Source organism: Rhea pennata, chromosome 8 (assembly GCF_028389875.1).
Source record: "Rhea pennata isolate bPtePen1 chromosome 8, bPtePen1.pri, whole genome shotgun sequence".
Taxonomy (NCBI): Eukaryota; Metazoa; Chordata; class Aves; order Rheiformes; family Rheidae; genus Rhea; species Rhea pennata.
In genome coordinates, this window is record NC_084670.1 from 12,856,434 (window position 1) to 12,878,906 (window position 22,473).

The following is a 22,473-nucleotide window of genomic DNA, read 5'->3' on the forward strand; positions in this document are numbered from 1 at the left end:
ACGAGTGTCTCTGGCTTGGCAGAGCACGCACATTAGAAAACTAATCAAGCACAGGTAACCAGCCAGGCCTTGGAAATGTCAGCATAGCCATTAAGATTCTACATGTCTTAATTTGAGAATCTCACCAATTCACCAGAAGGTGCAAAAGCTCAGAAAATTTTCAAAAAGGTCAAAATGTTGAAGAGTTCATCATTAAATTTCCTTACAAAACACCCTCATGCAGAAACAAACCGTGTAATGTTCCTGTTTTTAATTCTGTTGACAAAAGAGCGTACATATTTTAAAAATGTAACGCTTTGCAGCTGTGCTGCCAGTCTGCAGAGTTTGCATATATAGCTGTAATATTACCACACTCCATTATTCATAACAGGCAACAGACTTGATTCTTGGTCTTGTGAAAAATAATTGTAGTTTCAAGCCAAAGTCTGAGTGCAAAAAACATCCCAACATGATGGCCAGAGTTTCTAGAACTCAGGAATTCCTACAGCAGTCTGAATCTCACTTTAAATCATTTCTGTTAAAAAAAAAAAAAAATCCATTTTTTTGGAGAGCTTTCCAAGAAGCACATTGCTCTTACACAGAACACAGGAAAGAAAAAGCTTAGGTGGGAAATAGCTTTTTCTGATCCAAAACAGATAGGCGATGAATTAATTATAACCTTTTAACAAGAAGAATGAGGCACTCCCATCCCATAGAGTCTTGGGACTCCACTCACCAGACAGAAGTCCAGGGGTTGATGTATAGTTATTCATAGGAAAAAAAAATAATAATGGAACGAGAAGAAAAAAAAATTTACATAACGTTTCCACTACTGTTGGCATTAAAGCATTCTTCACACGTGTTGCATTTTTAATACATTTCCCCTTTTATACACAGAAATAGACAAAAAACTAGAAATTTTAGTCACAAAGACTTCAAAAGATGGCAGCATAATTTCCGATTACCCCCAAAATGTTTTTCTCACAAAGACTGCTGGTCAGTCTTGCTCTACACAGCAAGCACTATTTCTTCCCCGGAGTGGTCCAAAAAGACCCTTCAGGTCTTCCAAGGAAAAATTTGATGGTATAAGAGAGAGAGATTTTTGTACATCATGGCAGCAGCCACTGTACACGCACCAAAACTCCCTGCTTGCTGCAATAGCTGCGTGCGCCACAATCGCGTGTAACTTAGTGCATTAAATGAGCGTGGTTCCCATTCCCTACGAAAATTAATGCTGAGGTGGATTCAAAGCCATTGACAAGTATATGCTCTTTTCTCCTGCTAGCTGATAGTAATAATCCACTGTCCCACAGACTCCCTCCAAACACGGACCCGGACACAGGGACCATTGGACAAAAGCCTTGGGTTTGTGCGACGCAGATGAGGAGACAGGATGATCTTAATAGACTTTTCCAGTTGAAGGTTTGTAACTGGGAAACTTCAGACACAGCTTTTTGCGCACGCACGTATATATGTATAAATAAAAAACATGGTAACCTACTTCCAGATAGCTACATAACACATTCTGAGAGAAAACAGGACCACCTGTACAATCTACTGAGCCAATACAGAGGGGTATAGACTGTACTCCTTCAGAAGACAACCAGTGCACCATAACAGACAGCTGAAAGACCTTTGGTCAGCGTGCAGGTATGGGCAAAAAGATGGCAAAGCCATGAGGGTTCATGAGAAAACTACATACAGAGGATGTTTTTATGTCTTTTCTTTTGCTACTGTCACAGTCTCTCCTGGATTCTGCCCATCAGCTCCTTTCAAGGAGAGCTAGAAAGGCAGAGAAGGGTACTGATGAGGACCAAGGGCCTGGAAAACATTTTCACACAGTTACAAAGCCAGATAGACAAGAGCGATTGTCACCTGAGAGTAGGATGGGAAAGTATAGGATAAAAATACCAGAGTATCAGGTGATCCAGAAAAGACTGGGAACCTGTTTTCTTCCTGGTTCATAAATGAAAACAGAGAAACATTCAAGTTAAGATGTAACATTGGCAATCCAAAATTTATCCGAGTCACACTTTTTTGTGTTTGCATATGCGATTCCACAAATTCCCTTGGAAATTCACATCAATGCTTAATGATGCTTTGTTAGCAGGCTTTGCCTAATGCCTGACCTGAACTTCCCAGATGCAGTGAAGCTCGTTACTTCCAGTCCTAACATTAGACAGAGAACTGGATTCTCTTCAATTAGTTCATCCATCCTGGGAGCATGGTGCTCAAAATTACATGTCATTATACTGCAGGTCTCATCACTGCAAGGAGAGTAGAAAGATTACCTAATGTGTCTTTGAGACGGTACTCCTCTTTCCACCAGCGCGATATTTGTCCCTAGCAAAACACCATGACGTCATTGACCCCGTCCAATTTCTGATCCACTACACTGCAAGCCTTTTCTGGATGCCAGCTGTCTAAGCAGTTGCCTCTCATTCTGTTTTTATGCAGTTGATTACTCCTATTTCCAAACATCTATCCACATTTCTCCTTACTGACATGCACCCTTTCAGACAGTTTCAACAATCTGTAAAGATCATTTCGAATTCTAATGGTGTCCTCCAACATGCTTGCAGCTTCTCCCAGCTCGTTGTTGCTCGCGAATTTAATAAGCATGTTCTCTATTCCATCATAGAGATCATTACTGCAAATGCTGAATGCTACCAAACTGCCAAATACCCACCCTATGAGCAGATGTTTCACGAGAAAAAGTCTCATGAGGTAGTATTGAAAGCCTTACTAAAGATAAATGACATCTACTATCTCTCCATTCACAAGGCCTGTTATCCTGTCATTAAAGGAAATTAGATTTATCTGACCTTGACAAATGCATGTGGGGTGTTATTCCTCTGCCTGTGTGGATATAACAATGTTTAGAGCTGTTGCAATTAATAATGCTTTACAGAAGCAACAATAAAAAAAAGAATCAGCTTCCGGTCTTACAACAACATCTAGTTTTTAGGTAAGAATTGGAATCTTCTTATCTTTCCCTTAACTACGCAGCCTTCGTTAGTTATTGTCAGAGACCTATCTCAGGTCATTTCTGGGGAAAATGGACCCTAAGCTTGAGCTAGTCCAGCAAAGGTCATATTACAAAGTAACACATGATCTCTTTGAAAATCTAACAGGAGCCTGGAAAACACCACGTGGTATAACGCACATTGTTCCTTATCTTAAGTGGAGTTCCTTATATTCCTCAAAATTACACAGGAAGCTGTATGCATGCAACATAGCATAGATTAAAGACAATGCCAGAAATTTCAGCTAAATTTGCTTCAGAAAAAAAAAAAATACTTCATCTGCAACAGAGGGCTGTGCACCTAATTGAAAAGATGTTGAACAGCACACAGATGCCAACTGAATAATACATATTCTCAGGGATTCTGTCTTAATATGCAACGCTTCCCGCAGAATAACATCCCCCTCCCAATTTTTTTCTCCCCTGTTCCTAGAAAAAAGGCACACTTCTCTGCAGCCATAGGAAAATAGTTAATCTTAGCCTCTGTGAAAAAACAAATGTAAATGCATTAAATGTTTCTTGCATATGTCAAGGCAGAATCAAGGTTGAGCAGGCATCTTCAAGAACAGCAGCTTCAAACTTGCATCCCACAGCAAAACTGCGGTGAAACTTCATAAAGAAAACTATATTTACACAAACACCCCAAGAAAGAAAAAAGCACTAGAAAATGAAGTCCACAGTGTCTATGTGAACTAATAACTTCTGCATGCATCACATCTAGGTGCTGCCAGATCTGGAGGACAGCATCCGTTGTGCACTCTGGGGCTTTGAAAGGCTGAGATTAGAGAGGCTTCATCCTCACTCATGGAATGAATGTGTGAGTAAATTGTAGCTGCATACAAACAGCATTCTTTAGTCACATGCATTTTAATGATTTAGCATAAAATTCCCTTAATATTATTCAACAATGTATTTTTCTATGGGTCACTCCCTTCCAGAAATCAAGTTCCATTTTCTCCGGAACACTGAAATGCATCTGCAGTAATGGCCAAATGTCACATTTTAAATTTGTATTCATAGACATTTTAGAATTGAGACCTATGAACAACAGCACAGCTTGTTTTAAAGGGTACAGAAGCTTCCCCCCAACCATCCCTGTTGCAATAACATTTAAAGATGAATTTTGCAGGAACTTCCAAAAGGCAAGCACCCAACACAAAAAACAAACAAACAAACCAACCCGAGCCAAAGTGCAAGTTGGGGGGCTGTAAGACCAAACATTGCCAAGAAAGAAAAAAAAAAGACTGAAAACAGATTTTAATGAAAAATAACTCGTGCTAATACATGCATGTAATACAGCATTAAAAATTATGTTGAAAGTCTATACAGGTCACGCAAAAATGACAAGTTAACAGCCTGGAGCATTACCTCCGCTTATGCCGAACAGCAGCAAAGGGAAGCCTTTCCAGGCCTCGGACAACCCTCATCACCCTCCCGGGCGCCCCACTGTTTATGTTAAATTCCTTGTAGTCAGCATGCCAAGAATGAACACACCATGCTAGGAGAGGCAAAAGTGTTTTACACGGGAACATTAAAATATTTGCTTTATCTTCCTCTTCATTCTTCAAATTCTGCTGGTGCTTACTCCCCTCTCTCCACTCCCATATCCCCATTTAATAAATCTCCTATAAATTAAAAGTGCTGAAGGCATGAGAGAAGTTCATTCCATAAGGGCTTTTTCACATTCTAAAAACTGCAGAAAGCTCATCTCTTTGATGCTAAATAAGACATTAAAACATAGATCCATCCACTTTGTATCAACATTTTAATTATCCTCAGTGTCTCACAAAACTTTCACCAATTATCATTCATCATCGGCGCGGGTTTAGCCCAGTTGGTTAGAGCGTGGTGTTGCTTATGCCAAGGTCACGGGTTCAGTCCCCCTATGGGGCGAGGCTGAGGGTTGGACTCAATCTCCAGAGATCCCCTCCAACCTTACCATTCTATGATTCAGTTTTGCAGTGACTTTTCCCTCATAGATAAATCCTCTGCAAGTACAATAGATCTACACTCTCCTCACCTCCAAACTATGTTTTTTCAAACACAGACCAAAATCCTTTCTGAAACTAATTTATGGTAGTTCCCAACATTTACATCAAAAAGTTACTTATTCTTCCAGCACAACAGAAAAATCTGGAAAAAAATCTCCATTTTCCCCTCTTAAAACAAAGAGAAAAGCAAAAACAAAACAAAAAATCCCCCCAAACAAACCAGATTCCGTCAACAGATCTGCTTTACATTTAAGCAATCTGGAAAATTTCAGCCTCGGAGATTACTCAAGTTTCAAGTTTGGAAACCAAGCAAGTGCCATCTTTGCCTTATGCACAGCCCAACTATGAAAGCAGTAATTTGGCAGCACATTTACGTCTAACACCCTTACAAGCCACGAACCGGATCTGACAAGCTGGTGAAAACGTACCATCCTATCTGCCAGGCGCAGTCGTGCTAATGCCAGGACGCAAAATGGTTATTACGAAGGGAGATTTTTAAGAGCAAAAGAGGTACATGAGTAAAGTTGCTGCATATCCCCTGGTGTTTTTAAAGCCCTCTTTTCAAAACAACTTTTAACAGAAGTAACAAAACTGTCACAGCAGCAGTTGAAGTGAATTTGTCTAAAAATAAATCCGAAGAAAACACGTGGGCGTTCTGCACTCTGATATCCAAGTGCAGAGGCTCAAGGGTCATATTCTCCTTTTCCCACACGGCAATTAGCTCGTGAAGGCTTTTTTTAACAGCCTTTGGAGGTGAACCAGCAGAAGCATCACAAGTAGACAGGATTTTTTTTAAAAAAGGAGACAGACAGACATCAAAAGCTTCCGAAAAAGCTGTATTAACTTAAGAATAGCCATCAGTAGCACACACAAATCAAGTCCAAACCTCTGCTTTCCATGCCGAGATTATTCGGTATATCCTCTCAGACTGGTCACTCCTGGTGGCACGAGCCTCTGTGCTAAAATTTTCATTGCTTTAGGTTTTGATGAGATACTATATTCATGCCTCAAGCCAATTTTGCAAAATACATTAAGGGAAGTTGTACTGTTAATTACTAAAAAGGATGGGAAATCCTGGGTAACACATTCAATGAAGGGACGCCTGAAAAGCTCAGCAGGACCGCAAGTTTATTTCATACTTGATAATATGAAACTGAAAATGTTTTGTAATAATTCCTTTTTGATAATGTTTATTGTATTAGGCCTTATTGTGAAGGCCTAACGCTATGATGCATCACAGAAAGCCCAAACTTAACAGACTTATAGGCCAAAATCTAGCACTGCAGCCTACAATTTTTACAGATGTAAAGTAATCGTCCACCATAAAGAGTGTTTGGTTTAATCTGATAATCATGTTTTGGTAAAATGTGCAAGGTAAAAGACACTTCTGAGACTTGAGACTTTCCATATGCATCCTACCGCATTTTCACACCAACAAAATAAATGAGATTTGTCCGCAACATGGACAAAGCACTGATTCTCACAAGGGCCTAAATATAGGATTCAGTCAGAAGCAAACCGCCACTTCTGAGGTACTGATACATAAAGATAGCCATCTTACAAGAGAAAAATCATCCATGAACAGATTTTTTTAAAAAAGCATTCACTATCAAAAACAGATCAACCAACATTTTGCACACTCTTTTTTTTTCCACAAAAATGAGCTTGATCATCTTACACTGCAGAAACATTCTGAAGTAGGAACATAGTGAACAGATAATCACAGAACCAAAAAGCATCCATACTACTACTTCGTTTTTTTGCAAATGTTCAGCTGAAACATTGAAAGCTCCAGTAGAGCTCGTACTTTTCCTCTGAGGTCTGTATGACTAGTAGCAAGGAGCAGCATGACAAACTATATAACTGCATCACTGTTTCCTGGCACTCCTTTCCATTTGCAAAGAATGCCACCATCACTAATACAGGATATTTTAAACGTATCCCTACACTATTCACAGCAGCCTGTAGAGACACTATCACAACTAAATGATTTGCATCCTTTTTTACAACTATTTACAACTAGATTTGGAAAATAAAGAACGAACCTTATCAAGATTGGTGGACCAATAAGTAAGAGGAAGGGCAGCTTACTCATACAGAATTACGTGGATAACTTGATGAGCTGGGATCCACCAAAACATGTTTTAGTTCAGTTACGGGCAGATACTCAGAAAAAAGAAATGCAAGCCACACTTACAAAATGGGAGTTTGCAATCAGAGGTTCAGAAAGTGATTCAAAGACCTTTGCAAATAAATGTTTTCTCAGTTCAATGCAATGGGCAGAAGGGCTAAAGTTGCAGCACAGTGGCAAGATGTGGCCACTTCCTCAGCCCTAATGAGACAGTTAGTCCTGGTGCCTCAACTTTAAGAACACATTGAAAAGTCTGTAAGATCACAGAACTACTACAAAAATTCTCTCTGATCATAAAACCAAAAATCAACTCATTTTTCTGGAATGAAAAGGACAAAGCTTTCAACTTAGCTCCTACAAAAGAAGCTGAAGAAATGCCCTGACCACAGTCCAACTTGCTTCACAGGGAGACTGCATTGAAGAGCAAAAGTCTCTAACCTAGCTGGCACAGGGTTACAATATCCAGTGCTGAACCCAAAAACCGCACAAACCAAGCCTGAAATAAATACAGATTTGTGAAAGCAATGATTATTTCCCATTTTTACAAATCACACAGGAGATGGGTAAATTCTCTACCATTTAGTCTTCAAACCATGATTTGATGGCCTCCTAAAAGCTACATGCTAGCTCATCCACAGCTGTTAAAGTAGATGCAGAAATTACTAGGTGAAATTATATAGCCCATGCTATGCAAGAGGTCAGAATAGAAGACTATAATGATCTGATTTCTGGCTTTAAAAATCTATGAATTTACATTGAAGATAAAATGTTAAGGAGGCAGCTTTACTGATTTTCTGTATCACCTAACTAATATGAGCATTACCGACCCTCTTGCACACACATGCACAAGAAAAAATTTTAAAAGTCCACAGTATTAAATACGTCTGCTCCTCAATATCTCACTCCGCTGGATAACTTCCATGGGGATTTAAACATAGGCACTCTCTTGTGAAGACAAGAGACCAACTCCAGTTACCCAATTTAGTCTCAGTTTTCATGTGAATGACACGGATGTTAACCGAGGATGCTTCTTAGGTCATGCATTCGTGTTGCAGAGCAGCAGTGAGTTAAGCACAGGTCCGTGGCCTAAAGGCACAAGTCAGATCGTGCACTGCTGCAGTCCTCATGCAAACATGGGCCCCTGCGTACCTCTGATCACTGACAACATGCTCAGAGCCGTGCAAGAGCAGAGCCCATAGCCGTCCTGTTCAAAGCTACACTAGCACCTCTCCAGGCTCAGGAGTCCCTGAGGCACAAGTCCCTGAAGACTAAAAGAAGGCACCAGGAAGGTATCACTGTACATTTAGTCTATTCTGTTCTCAGCTCCACTCTCCATAGGCCTTCGTACTGACTACTGCTGCATAACGGATTCGGGGCAAGGGGGACTGTTGATCTAAGAGCTGATGTCAGCTTTAGGAACAAAGAAAAAAGATGACAAATTACAAAGTCGTGGCCTGTTGGAGGCAGTTACCCAAACTAATTCATATGACGTAGTGCAAGTACCAGAGTGAAAAGGGGCATGGCTAAAAATGCAGAGAAAGTTCTGTTGTCTGCTCTCAAGATGGTCCCTGCTCTCAAAGCATCCTACTTACCTTGACATCTGCAACATTCAGTTACAGGCAGGCAGCGTTTAGATATTTTAAGGGGAAGCACTGAAACCATTTATTTCTAAATATATGTATATGATGACTGGGGACACCAAAAACAAAGTTGCAAAATAACTGTAGTTAATACTTCAACCTATCTCTTAATGATGCATCTGCTATGCCTCACATCTCAGGGTTTTCCTAAACAACATTTTACATGCTTGTTTTACTGGTGAAATTTGTCAAGCTAGTCAAGGTAGAATTGCAGAAAATTAGTATTTACCCATGCTACAATGCCTGGATCAGATCAAACCATTATACATAATCACTACATGCACTCTTTCAGGGACAAGGATGCAAACAAGGAAAACAAAGCAGAAACATGTGAAGTGGCAATGGAGAAGCCTCAGGTCCAGCTTGTTGGACAGGACCCTACTGCCCAGCTCCGCAAAGCAGCTCTGCTCTCTCAAACACAATAGCAAGTTTGTCCCTGTATCAACATATCACCTTCCTATTTTCTGTTGTAAGGCATCTCCTCAGCCCAATTAGCCTCCAAGAAACACTATTAATGGTTTAAAAAAAAATTTGTATGAGACATCTTTCTGATGTAAAGAGACTATCCCTCGCAAGGGCAGGAAAGCCTCGTGGTGGTTCAGATTTTGGTTCTCTGTTCCCAAGTGGTGGTAAGAGGCCAGGGATGGACAACTGCCAGCCCACGTTCCCTGCAAGTTCTGCCCTGTTCCCCTCCAACAAAACCATTTCTGCATCTCTAGAAATCAGAAGGTGCAAATTGTTTACCACCTATCACTTTGCACATAGTTGGCCTAAGTTCTCTCTCAGTTCTTTCATTCTGCAAGATCACTTTTGAAGTGGTTTTCTTCTTTAAGTCCTTTGAAATTCTGAGCAAGACGAATCAAGACGTATTTCGGCTAGAGAACACTTTGGGTGGGTCACCTAGCTTCTACCTTTGGCTAATGGAAGCTGTGCCCAGAACATAAAAAAAAAAAAAAAAAAAAAAAAAAAAGAAGACTAATTAAGACAAACAAACAAAAATCAACAAAACACACTGCTGATGATCTCTGGTGACAGTATTGATTTTCTGTCCTAGTCTCTCCGCATTTTGTTTTAAGAGAGATCTGATTTTTTTTTTTATTTTTTATTAGAGTAAATGACATATTTCCAAAGGCTGGAAAAGAGCATCTTTTAGCTGACAATTGAACTGAACATTAAATGAAATCTGCAAAGCCATTTTTCCCATGCACAATCAAAAGCTGACAGACAGGGAAGCACAGAATGCTTCAAAAAAAAAAAAGTAAAAAAGCACACAAGCAAGCTGAGGGAGAAAGTGTAAAACAGTCATCCTGAATCAGCTCCAAGCTGCTCTAATGGAATTAGGGTCACCCTGACAGAAACACAGTCAGATCACAGAGAAAATTTAATAATTTCTTACTGCAGTCTGTAAAAGCAGAGGAGGATCTGAAAGCGCTTTCTGCCAAATTAGCGCTTCAGCACACACCGCTCCCGCGCACGCGGCCCTTGCTGCTCACCTCCCCCCCGTAACACCCCGCCGGGGGGCTGCGGAGCCACCGAGCCCGTCCCGCTGGTGGAGGGGAACCCGGACAGCACCCCTTCCCGACCCAGCGCCTCACGCTTAACCTCTGGGTGCCCCTCCGCCTCCTCAGCGCCGGCCTCCCTCGCGGGCAGGGGAGGCACCGCAGCACGCGCCCGGCACCAGCTCCAGCGCCGCGCGGCACACGCTCCCTCTGTGTCCTCTCGCCCCTCAACGTCTAGCTACGAGGCAGCTGCCTAATTGTCTGCAAGCTACAGCAGCAACACTGAGATCTGTTGCGACAACAACGCTACAAAGCACAGACGGAGGAGGCAGGGAAGCCCGCGTCTGCGCGGCCCCCCGAGCGCGCAGCGCAGCCGAGCCGCCGCGGCGGCTCCCTCTCTGCCCTCGGCCCTCACCGATCCTACAAAGAGCAGTTTTGCAGACTGACCAGGAATTCAGGCACAGGGATGATCCTGCTCCCCCTATTCTACCACTTTTCATTGGAGAAATGTCAGAGTGCTCTGCAGATACAGAGCCCGCCACCCCTACACTGCTGTCAAGCAGCTCTGCGCCAGGGAAAGAAGAACCAGAGTGAAGCCCCGAGCACCATACTACAACCCCAAGCCATATTACACCAGGGACCAACTGGAAAAGTACATAGTCTTTGAGGCCAAGATGATGCTTGGAGATTAAAAACCCAAGAGGGTGCACATGGCGTGCGCCATCCACAGCACCCCTTCCTCACTGCTGCAATAAGCTCCAGAGCCTGGGTGTTACCATACCTTCCCCTCATCCTTCCTTGCCTGAACCAGGATCTCCCAATGTCATTTTCTCTATCACATCTTGCCATTTGCAACACAGGAAACATGCAGGGTTCGGGGAGAATCTTTTTCTTCTATTTTTAAAACAGAAGAAAGTTTTTGCCTCCAGGACATTCATCTCTTCCTGAAATCTTACTGTTCCAACTTCCCAGAGCCACCAAAAAAAGAGGAATAAATACAACCTCTTGCATTCCTGCCACTGGAAACTCAGACATTTTCCTCCCCTTCCAGTTCTCAAATGCAGAGATGCAGAGCAAGCCTCTTCACACAGCTCTTGCCACTGAGAAAGACTCAGTAGGGCAAGATAACAGAAAAGTTCCAAATCCCTAAATGTATAGAGCAACACTTTCCATCCTAGGGAACCCTTGGTTAATCTGTGGTGGTTATGGCAGTTAGGTCACTCTCTTGCAGATCTGCCTTCCAGATTAGGAAAAAGTAATTCAGAGTCTCTCTGAACCAGAGAAAAAGGCATACACACAGATTTGTTTGCTTCTCAAGAGAGGATGTGTTGCACATCTGAGACACCAATATTTGGATCTAGGCCTGCGAAACACAGCCAATTTTGTTAAATTTAAGCACGTGGAATCATTCCACAAAATTAGCAAATCATATCTACAGATTACCTCTGGGTCACAAACGGTCCTAGGACATCTTAAACTCCATCACCTTTTGTGTACCTGATGGAGCAATTTTTTTGTCCTCTGTGGGGGCTAGGATAAAGACAATAAACCTATGAGAATTTTTCTAAATCTCAGAATTTGATGCATATACCTTACTGTGCCAGACTCCAAAATGAGCTGAAATCTGTAGATATAAAATAAACTAAATAAACATCTTCCAGTAGCATCAGCAGCCAAAAGACAAAGCTGAGGAAGGAGGCAGCTGCTGCAAACTGATGGCTGCCCCCAGCTTAGCTGGCATCTCAGAGGCTCTTACAGATTACACACTCATCCGCTATCTGTGCAAACCACCACTAGTGATGACAAGAACAGTGAAATTTGTACCTTCCTTCATATTCCCACTCACTCTCCTCTCCAGCTTCTCTAAATCTACTTCTCCCCTTCAGCCAAGGGCATTTAGGCCTCCAAGTTTGTCTTCTCCCTTCAGCCAGGCTCTTTCCAACTGGTATCAAGTTCTCTTTCAACTTTCACAAAACCACAACTTAATTATAAGCCTGGTAACAAACTGCAGCTGGAGGGAGAAGCAGATGGTTGGTGGCAGCACAGGAGGCACATCACGGTCACCTCTCTGTTCTGGCTGAGGTGCCCCTGGAGCCCTGGGCATTTTCAGAGGCACTGAATATTCACAACTGCCAAAGCATCTCCAACAAGCATGCAAACGTTTGGCCTGCTCTGAAAAACAAACCTTCTAAAACTATTATATATTAACACAGAGAAGCATTCAATGATGCACAAGTATGTGCAGCTATTAACCAAAGCACCATGCCCACACATGATGGCCTGCCCCGCTCTGAGCTGGCAGCAGAGCTGCAGTGAGGATCACCTTCCTAAGGGCATGCTTTCCACCTCACATATTGCACCGCTTCCCATTGCGACGAGGAACTGCCAGCAGCCAGAAAGCAGCACAACAAAGACGTTTAGCGGAGAAGACAACTCCGCTCCAAATGGAAGTAGGCAAATAAGAGGACATCTGGAGCATGTTGTGGTGTGGGAAGATGTGAAGGGAGGAAGCAAACCAGTTACCGATTTTTAAAAAATTAAAAGAAAGAAAAGAAAAAGAAGAAAGAAGGGGAGGTGCCATTAGATATGACTGCACAAATATCTTAGGATAGCCTAGCAAATACATGCCATGAGTTATGACTACACAGTGATCCCGATTTCCTGTGCTCTGCGCAACACTCCTGTTTCAAGGCATTTTCACTAGCCCACCATTAGTCCCGTTTCTCCTCTTGTATCTCCACAATGGCCTTTTGTGCACAGCCTTCTCACTTCTCTCCTCGATAGAGCTAATCAAAGGCAGACACAGCCGCTCTGCAAGACTATCAGAGTAACAGAGTGGACTTAAAGCACCTCAGAAGGAAATGCTGCACTTTAGAATTCTACTGAAATACAGGTCTAGGAGAGCCACACCAGCAAGAAAAAATTCACATCCTTTCCTAGCAGCTCTCAGTCACCCAGTTGACTCAAGAAAAACACCTCTGCGCAATAGGAATTCTGAAGCTGTTTTAAAAAAAAAGTAACATTACTGCAACCACAATATTTCTCTCTTCCTTCACCTCCAATTTTCTTTACTCATCTGTAGATGCTAGAAATGAAATTGTCAGGTTTTGATCTTGCAGCTGTTACAACTCTTCATGTGTTTGAATACATTTTGTGAGTCTTTAGCTCTACCTGTGCCCCTTCAGACACACACAGATAATCTACATTGCACATGCTGGAAAATAAAGATATTTGAGGGGTTACTCCCTGGTCCTTAATGCTTCCTTCCTTTTACATGCCAAGAAGGTTTAATATTTGTTGAAAGAAAATCCACAAGGTATTCAAGGTTTCAAAAATTATAATGGTACTTACTGTCCACTCCTGCTGAAGGTGGCATCAAGCAGCACAGAATGACTGCTGGCACAGTGAATACTGGGACGCAGAAGTTAGGCACCATATTCCAAAGCAGAGCAAGTCCTCTTCTGTCTGAGGCAAGTGGTCAGTACATCCAGCGTTACAGACACAGACTCACTCCTGTAAAACAACAGGCAGGGGAAAGAAAAGGAAAACGATCAAATACAATACATGGATTAACTGCTGATAACACAAAGTATAGTGTAGATATATAAACTTAACCATCTTCCCTATTTGGGCAGTACAGCACCATCCTGATGCTCCCACATCCAGTAAGCCATTTTTAAGGGTCACATGCCACAAACGCACCATCATCTCCAAGTTTGTCTTTATGTCTCTAATAGTCCCTATTATGGCCCATAAACAAACCCATTAGTTGTTCTTATTTATGTGTTCATACAACAAATCATTCTGAATTTGCATGCTACAGAAAAAACAGACTTAAGCTCACGTAACACCTGTCCGGCCAAGAGAGACATGCTCGACTGCCTATTAGGGTGGTTCACAGGCAACTCCACATTAAATCTAGCTGCCCCCACAACTGGGCCCACACACAGCAAGAGCATCATTTTGTTAGCAGCTGTGTTTGAGACAGGCCCAGGCACAAGAGATAGGAGCTTAAGCAAATCACCTGCCATTCAGAGGGCTATTGGGGACCCTGGTAGAAAGTTTTTGAGAAAAATGACTTTAAGAAACCTTGCCCAAAGCCACGAGCTAAGCTTCATCCTTCCTAAAATGGAGAGAGGATTGTCTAAAAGAATTCAGGATTAGATATGTCTTCTCCAAAGCAAAGTAAATTGTCCTGGGAATTGGCTTGACTTGGGCATCGGCTTGGATATAGAAATACAAAAAATTCCTTGAAATTCAACCAAAAGAACAAGTATTTAAAGAGAATGTAATTCCTATGTATCTGCACCTTTATCTTTTCCATAGAAAAGACAGACTTTTCTATAGTCTATAGAACAGACTCATTCTACTTAAAGGCAAAAGTTTTTCTACAGTTTGTCTGTTAAGACAGATTTTAAAGGAAGGGAGTCTTTCAGCACTGGGCATCTCAATGCAAGCTCAAGAGTCCTTCAAGAGTCAATAAGATTTTCCTCAGTTAAGCTGCAACTGAAAGCTGGCAACAAAGCGTTAATAGTAAAACAAAAAAACCAAACAACAAAAACAACAACCACCTCCACCACCCTCACACACACACTGGCAGATGTTAGCCTGAAATTCAGTGACAACCAGCAGGGCGATGGGGAAGAGATTTAAGACGTGAACGTTTCCTGAGCCTGCAGCGGTGCCTTGGTGAAACGAGGTGCCTAGTGCTGTACACACAAGTACCGTGATTCTGAGTCCCACGAGTATCCTTGAAGCAAAGCACCTCTGAGTGCACACTGTACACGGCTCTTGCTCACAGACATTTCAGAAGTACATTTAAGTTCGCTCTAACAAACATATATTTATTTTGCTGGATTTCTGGAAGAGGACGTGTCTTGGGGGGGAGGGGAGGGAACAGAGCCTTTGATGGAGGTAAGTATTGCGTGTTGCAAACATGCTTTACTTCTGACAAAAACAAAGTATTCAAAAAAATGCCAGCTATGACAGTGTTCAGGGAAATCCACAGGAAATCTCAGGAGAATCGATCTAGGCAAATATTTACATTGCACCGTACTAACAAACGGCAGATCACAATTTTTCTCCATTCTGTTTCTGTATTTGCACAGTAAAACTTTTCACACGTTATAATATCATACAATATAAAGAAATCTTTATTTATGCAATGTCTTCTACAGCCACGACATCTGAAAATACTTTACAAAATAACCTAGTTCTAGCCTAGATGCAGAGAGAATACTGATCATCTCATCCTGCTTTTATTATCAATGAAAAAAAAAATAAATCCAAGTAAGCTCAGCAGCAAGATTTTGCATGCTGAAAGAAAGGCTCTTCGTATCAGCCACACATTCAGTTCTCTTTGTTGATCTCCAGTCTCCAAATCCTCACTTGTCTCTCACCAAAGAATTACTAAAAGCACCATTAACATGTCTTACACTGCAGAGACAGATACAGATAGCTGTATCTTTATAGCAGCATCAGCTCTTCCAAAGGGAAACTCAATTTAGTCCCCAAGCAGTTTGCCCACTGATAGCCAGCTCTCCAAATACTGCACACGACGGAATGAGAAGTGCCTGGATTAAGAGTGAAGATTAAGTCTCTAAATTCTGTGTGTACGGTGCTAATTTGTGCAGCCCAGAAAAACAAACCCACTGAAGCACACATTAAGCAGCATTAGATCTGGCTCAACAGCAGCCAGAATTTTAAGAAGCTACTCTTCTTAGGGAAAAAAACACCAAGGGTTGAAATTACTGTGTTAAAACTAATGATGTGTGTCAACCGCTCTCAGATTAGGACAGAGAACAAGTTTTACAGGCGGTGCTGAAAACATCTTAGGTATGTATCAGACCACACTGGGGATGAATAGCTTTCAGAGAGCTTTTCCCCTTTCATTCACTTCCATTAACAACAGAAGTGCCTGATCTAATGGTGTATCTCGAGCGCAGATTGCTCAGAAGTCATGTGAATGGCATCTCCACAGCCCTCATTCAGAAGCAACTCTCAGGAACACAAAAACCTCCGCTAAAGAATAGGTCTGTCTCTTGATTTCTGTCTCCTTTCAGCAAACGTATTCAAGCTCTCTCCAGTCTCAGGCTTGACAGATTTATAACTTTCCTCTGGAGCCCATGAGATACATACAACTTGCACCATGCAAAACTGATGAAGTGTCAGTTACGCTAACAGATGCTTTATAGACTTGATCTTTTTGCAACTGTTTAGTGCTCTATAATAATTTACCATCTGGAAGATAAGCCAGGCTTTCCTGGAGACTGCTGTCTGTCCCTCCAAATGTAGTAGAGCACCTTCGGCCCTCAAGAGGAATACTCTTCTCTGTTCCCTCTTTCTACCTTTGCTCTGTATGCAGAAAAGTTGGCTGCATACAACATTTAAAGCCCTTTAAACTGAAACGGCTTAAATTTTTATAAAACTGAGTATCTGTCATTCTCATTTGAAACTGAAAACATGAAAAAGACTCCGAGTGGCTCAGTTCTCCCATTTTTAGAAGACAATTGCTCTCCCTACAACAAAACAACCCAATATTCAAACCGGGATGTTAGCTGAGCACAGTTAACCCTTAGAAGGCCAATATTAATCTCAGGGTTACTGAACAGCATCTTTAAACCAAAGCTGCAGCCTTTGGGGTAGAAAATCCTGGTTTTCTGAAGTAGAAAGGCAGCGTAAGAAAGAAGTTAGCTACAAATCAAGTGAGGTAGACTTTGGTAATGAGCTAAATAGATTATACAGACAACCAACTGATGCTCTTAATACTCTCACTGTTCCATTTGCCCCCACAACCTAATGCCTCTTCAAGTTGCTGTCTCTTGCATCTGGAATTATCTTCCATCATATCAAGTTCCTTCCTTTAAATCCTCATTTAATCTTAGTGCTTTGGCTAGCATCCCACTACTAATATTGCATCTGGGAGCCCAGATACTGTACAGAAAGGTCTTTCAGAAAAATATACGTATGTTCTCATTGCCACTTCTGCATCTGGTCCTGCCAACGTTATATACCCTAGCCCATGTAACTCAAAAGGAGGTCGAGGTTAAGCATTCCAGATGGCTCTGTAAAAACCTCTCTGAGTTTAGCAAGTTAAACTCCTTCCTCTGCTCCATACTCAATGTTAGAAATACCAAGTGCTAGTTTGGCAGAAAACTAAAAAGCTAGAAAGCACAACAGAAAAACAGCAAATGTTTTAAATATAGTTGATTCTGCCATGGGGCAGGTGGGTGCAAAAGAGGAGGTCTCGAGAACATTTCTGAAACCTAGATGGTTTGATTCTTTCAGACAAGCAGAAAAAGCTGGACTCATTTAAAAGGGAGCCAAGAATACCAACAGCTCATATGGTACTAGGAAATTCTGGCAATGAGCACGTCCCACAGGAGGCTGCAAAGAGATTAGAAAAAGCAGCCAACTTTGAAGAGTCAAGAGGAACTGCAAACCAACACTGAGTAGCTTGTGTCCTCTATGAACTCTTCCAGAAGATAAAAATGAACTGAAGAAAGTGTCACGTGAGTCACTACCCAGGAACGGCACACCGAAGAAAAACATCCCCCAAAATAAACAAACCCATTCCAAAATAAAGACAAAAATTTTGCAATGTATGTATTTTTTAAGTTTAACCTATCTAGAGACAGATGTACCCCAAATATCTAAGCAGTTGGCACAGTGTTCTCTGTAAGAATCCCCACACACCCAAAAAACTTCCAGATTCAGTTTTGTGTGCCTCTGCTGACACCCTGATTGTGGAGAAACACGGCAAGATTCTCTCCGCAGGCTTACAGGCCAGGAAAGCAAGTCCAGCGCATAAACAACATCCCTATCTCACCTGGCAACAAAATAACACCTTCTCATAAAAAAGTTGAAACAATTGTGTTTGCTTCTGAAGGTGGAAACTTGGCAAGTGTTCTTAACTTGAGTTCAAAGATGCAGGTAGAAGATACCAACTGGAAGCCCTTCAAGTGCTAGGGAAGAAGCTAAAGCTGCATCAGCTTTTCTCAGCTCTACCACATGTGTAACATAAAAAGAAAACCTATTTTCTTTCTGGACATCTAACCATTACCTTGTATTTTACACAAATAAAAGAAGGAGAAGTTGTGGTCCAGAGAGACCAAATCACCACAATACTTTGGGGTGTCATATAAGCAAACATTAATTAAAAACTGATCAAGCAAGGAGGGGGCACATGTTGCACAGAAAATGAGGTAGCTATTTGTTCTATTAAAAATGAGAATAATAATCGGTTACAGCTCAGCTGCTTCATTCAGGATATAACTTCCCCTTCGAGCTCTGAATGAGCAAGAAGAAAACCATGAGGCACCATATAGTTCAAGAACATCATACTGCACACATTAGAAGTTGCAGAAGCACAGTTACACAGGGAGTTAATGACTTTTGAATGTTTCACTTCACAACATTAATATTCCTTTAGCATAGTTGAGTTTTTTTCTTTTCTTTCTTTTTTTTTTTTTAACCTTTTCTTTTCTCTCTTTTTTTTTCTTTTTTGCAAGAAATATAATATGAAGAGACCCAGGGAGTATAGCAATACGGCCAAAAAGACAAAGCAATTCTCTTATCACTCCAGACTCCCACGTGCAGGAACATACTAGAGAGATTCAGTGGGGAGATGGTAACACGAAGGCAGGTTTAGGAAGGAATTTCATATGAACTTTAATACAGTAAAATGGCCAAAAGCGAGATTCTTCGACCCAGGTGTGAACAGGCCCAAGGCATCAGTTCGAGGAATCTCAAACCATCTGGAGAGAAGGGATGAGCAAACCGATTTGAAACTGGGAAGGATAAATATCTCTGTCAAGTCACAAGCGCTAGACAGACTGGCTGAGCAAGATGGGGATTTGATAACCATCTGCAAGCACGAGAAGGATACAAACACCAAGAAAGCAGTGGAGGAGTATAATTAGCCATAGGCACATAACTAAGCAATGGAATGAGACAGAGCAAAGGAAAGTTTAAGTTGAATATTTTCATTAAACTTTCCAAGGAAGAAAACAGGAGAGAGAACAGACCCCAGAAGGAAAATGTTTCATCATCTGAACTGATGAAGATTAAAAACGTGGAAGGGGAGGACAAAAAACAAACAAACAAAAAAAAAAACTAAAAAGACAACAACTCACCAAACAAAGACTCTAGGAAAAAAAAATTTTTTTGAACACAGTCAGATGAGGTGGGGAGAGAACATACGTAACAGCAATGAACGATGCAACAGTACTTCAAAAAGATTCTCCTTCCTTATGTAGGCAAAGCATAAAAAAAGGGGGGGGGGCGGGAGAAAGAAAGCATGAACACTTCAGCAGCAAACTTCCCCAACTACAAATACCGTGGTTTCTGTGATTCTGAATACACAAACTTGACCCAAGGAGAGGAACAGAAGGAAAGATAAGTGTTTAGGCACGATGCAAGCACAGCTTGGATATTGTTGTCTGCCTAATTGGTTACATTTGCTTCTGAAGCTATTAATTTCTACAGGTGTCACTGCCTGCAGGCAAAGAGACAATCCTAGATTAAAAGGAGGTTTTTTTCCGCTGGAACAAGGATTATGAAGGGCCCTGTTAAATAACTATAGTGATAAGTCATACCGTTCACTTAAAATATAGATCAGCCTTGAGCCTTACAAGCCCAGCCATCATTCACACTGAACACTAAATACAGATCGCTGTAGATCATCCTATCTAAGTGTACAGGTTCTTAACGCCTGCTGTAAAGTCTCCTAAAAAGTAAACTATTACATGCATATCATCCCTTCACCTGAGGTCTTCATTATTTTTATAGGAATAAGCCCAGGCATGCAATCAGATGCATGGATTGAACAACCAGGGCAGTAGAAAATCCTACAAAAATTAAAGAAAAATTCAGCTATTCCCTAACTACTAGCAAATTCTATTAATGGGGAGGAACACGCTTGTGCATCAATCACTCCCACAAAGATTCTTGCACTACTTCAAATTAGTACCCAAGTGACATTATATTCTTAATAGAAACGACCACACAATTACAGGCTTAGATTCAGCACAATAGCAAACAGTATGAACATGAAGTTATGCGGTACCAAATCCTCTCCTCCGAACCCCAATTCCTCAGCATGCAGCTTCGGACACTCAGGATGTATAACAGAAGGTTTTCAAATAAAGAGGGGAACAGCTGGAAAATCTGTCCTTTGGGGCTTGTTGCTCACAGCACAGTACAGCTGATTCCTATTTACTGTACAACTGCGGTGCCGCTATTCCTGCATCATGCTTCAGCGATGCCAAACCCGTCGGTTCCACATCTCTCAGACTGACGCAAATAGCCAAAGCACATCAGACATAAGGTCTGGGAAGCATCAGCACTATTTTAACCAAAACAGCAAGAATAAAAATGATTTATCAAATGAGTGATAACCTGTTCTTCCTTTACTTCAAGGATTTCAATAGTGCCTTTGGCTTGAAACCCTATGAATAGTCCCCATAGCCCCTCATTTCTTCCTAGCCTACTGTAAGAGTTCACATTCTTCAGCTCTTCCTTCCCAGCATTTCCTCGTTCAAGTTCCCATTCCTCCAAACCAGTCTACATTAGTGATCTCCTTTCAGAGATGGGCGAGCAGTGATTCAAAGGCGACATCCAACATATTCATCTTACGCTCATTCCTAACGCACCCTTGCCATTAGAAAACTTTGCTATTTCACTCTCCCTTTATGCAGCAGAAATATATTATTTCACTGAAATCCAAGAAGTAGTTTGGAGACCTATTTTCCAAATAATTTATTACAAGGGAAAATTATTACTCAGTTAAGTTTTTGCTTTGTTTCCTATCACTTTCTTATTTTTTCCTGCTTTTCCTCTAATCCCAGGACTACTCAGCTTCTTTAGTGTCCTCAATGTAGAAATTGTTGAGACGCATTTGGCAATTTGAACAAATTGTAATCTGTTCCCTGTCTGCTTTTGGATATTTAAATTTCAAGCAACTATTGGAACAGTTTTCCTTTGCTGAATCCATTACAGTTAGACTCTGAACACATGATCTTTCAAGTATTTTGTTCTCTAATTACTGCTTCAACTTGTGTACTAGCAATAAAGGTAAAAGAACTCTCTTCTAGAAAAAATATCTATTTTCAATGAAAAAAATCTCTTACTTCTGTCAGAAGTTCAGCTGCGTTTTTATACAGTATAGCATATTATTGGGGTCTGCTCAGTTACTGCTTTTCAGATTAATAGATTATGCCAAAGCTACCTTTGTGAGGACCTCAATTTCAGAAGCTTGCTCATCTTTATCATTTAGAAAGACTGAGCATAATACTAGTTTTTCTACAACATTTTCAGCAGTTAAAAATTGATGTAAACGAACCATTTCCCTTTTTAGCAGTATCCTTTTCTTCCTTAATTGCTGTCTTTAACCTCCCATCATCCATTAAGCCCAGTTTTTCATGCAAGACAATGGCTTCTGACTTGCTTAAATAATTTATCTTCTGTGTATAGACATTAAATCTTCAAAGTCCACCCTGGATCTTTCAATTTTCCTTTTATGTTTGTAATACTTTATGTTCTCTACTACCAATATCTGGGAGTTGGATTTTCAAATTTTGAAGCAACTCTCCAGCTCAAGCAGCTTCTCAAACCTGCCATTTAGCTAATCAGAATCATTCCAGACCTTGCTAGTTTAAATGCTTTTTCCAGCTTGCATTCCAATGCCTACTGGTTTCAAATCACATCGAGGAAATGTTTCACTGTTTTTTTGTTTTTTTGTTTTTTTCCCTCTCTACTTTAATATTTTTACCTTCTTTTATTTTAATTTTAGGACTGCTTTGAGTAACTTGTTCACTTTCTTTAAAATTGTCCTTTCTGAAGTTTACTGTCATTCTCATATTTTGGTCTCCTTGGCCCTTCATAGCTTGCTGTCACTGCACCTACCCTGTGGTAGCCACTCATGAAGATGTGGGTGAGGACCCTCCAAACAACTTAACACTGCTGATTTTGGTAGCACCACCACCTTGACAAGCACACAGGTGCGACACAGGTAACACTGGGTGACAACTTGTGTCCAGCCTGATTTTAAGTCCGGCTCTAGAGCTCCTGCCATGCTGGCAACAAAACCTCTGCCCCAACCTCTCCGTCGTTCCAGGCCTTAGTGCTCTGATCCTGCTGCCGCAGGTCCACCGAGCTGCTGTGAAACAGCCAGTTCAAACACATCTTAGCTACTCCTTTCCTAGACATG

General features: G+C 41.3%; 1 protein-coding gene across 7 annotated transcripts in view; it reads right to left on the reverse strand.

Moving 5' to 3' along the window:
- The window catches only part of PTPRF (protein tyrosine phosphatase receptor type F), a 386,501-nt gene that overhangs the window by 237,347 nt on the left and 126,681 nt on the right, over nucleotides 1–22,473 (reverse strand). For all 7 annotated transcript variants that reach the window (XM_062581931.1, XM_062581932.1, XM_062581929.1 and 4 more), the window contains one exon: nucleotides 13,617–13,778. In XM_062581931.1, the coding sequence (XP_062437915.1) occupies nucleotides 13,617–13,701 (85 nt within the window). In that variant the 5' untranslated portion in view covers nucleotides 13,702–13,778. The remainder of the gene's footprint in view (nucleotides 1–13,616; nucleotides 13,779–22,473) is intronic.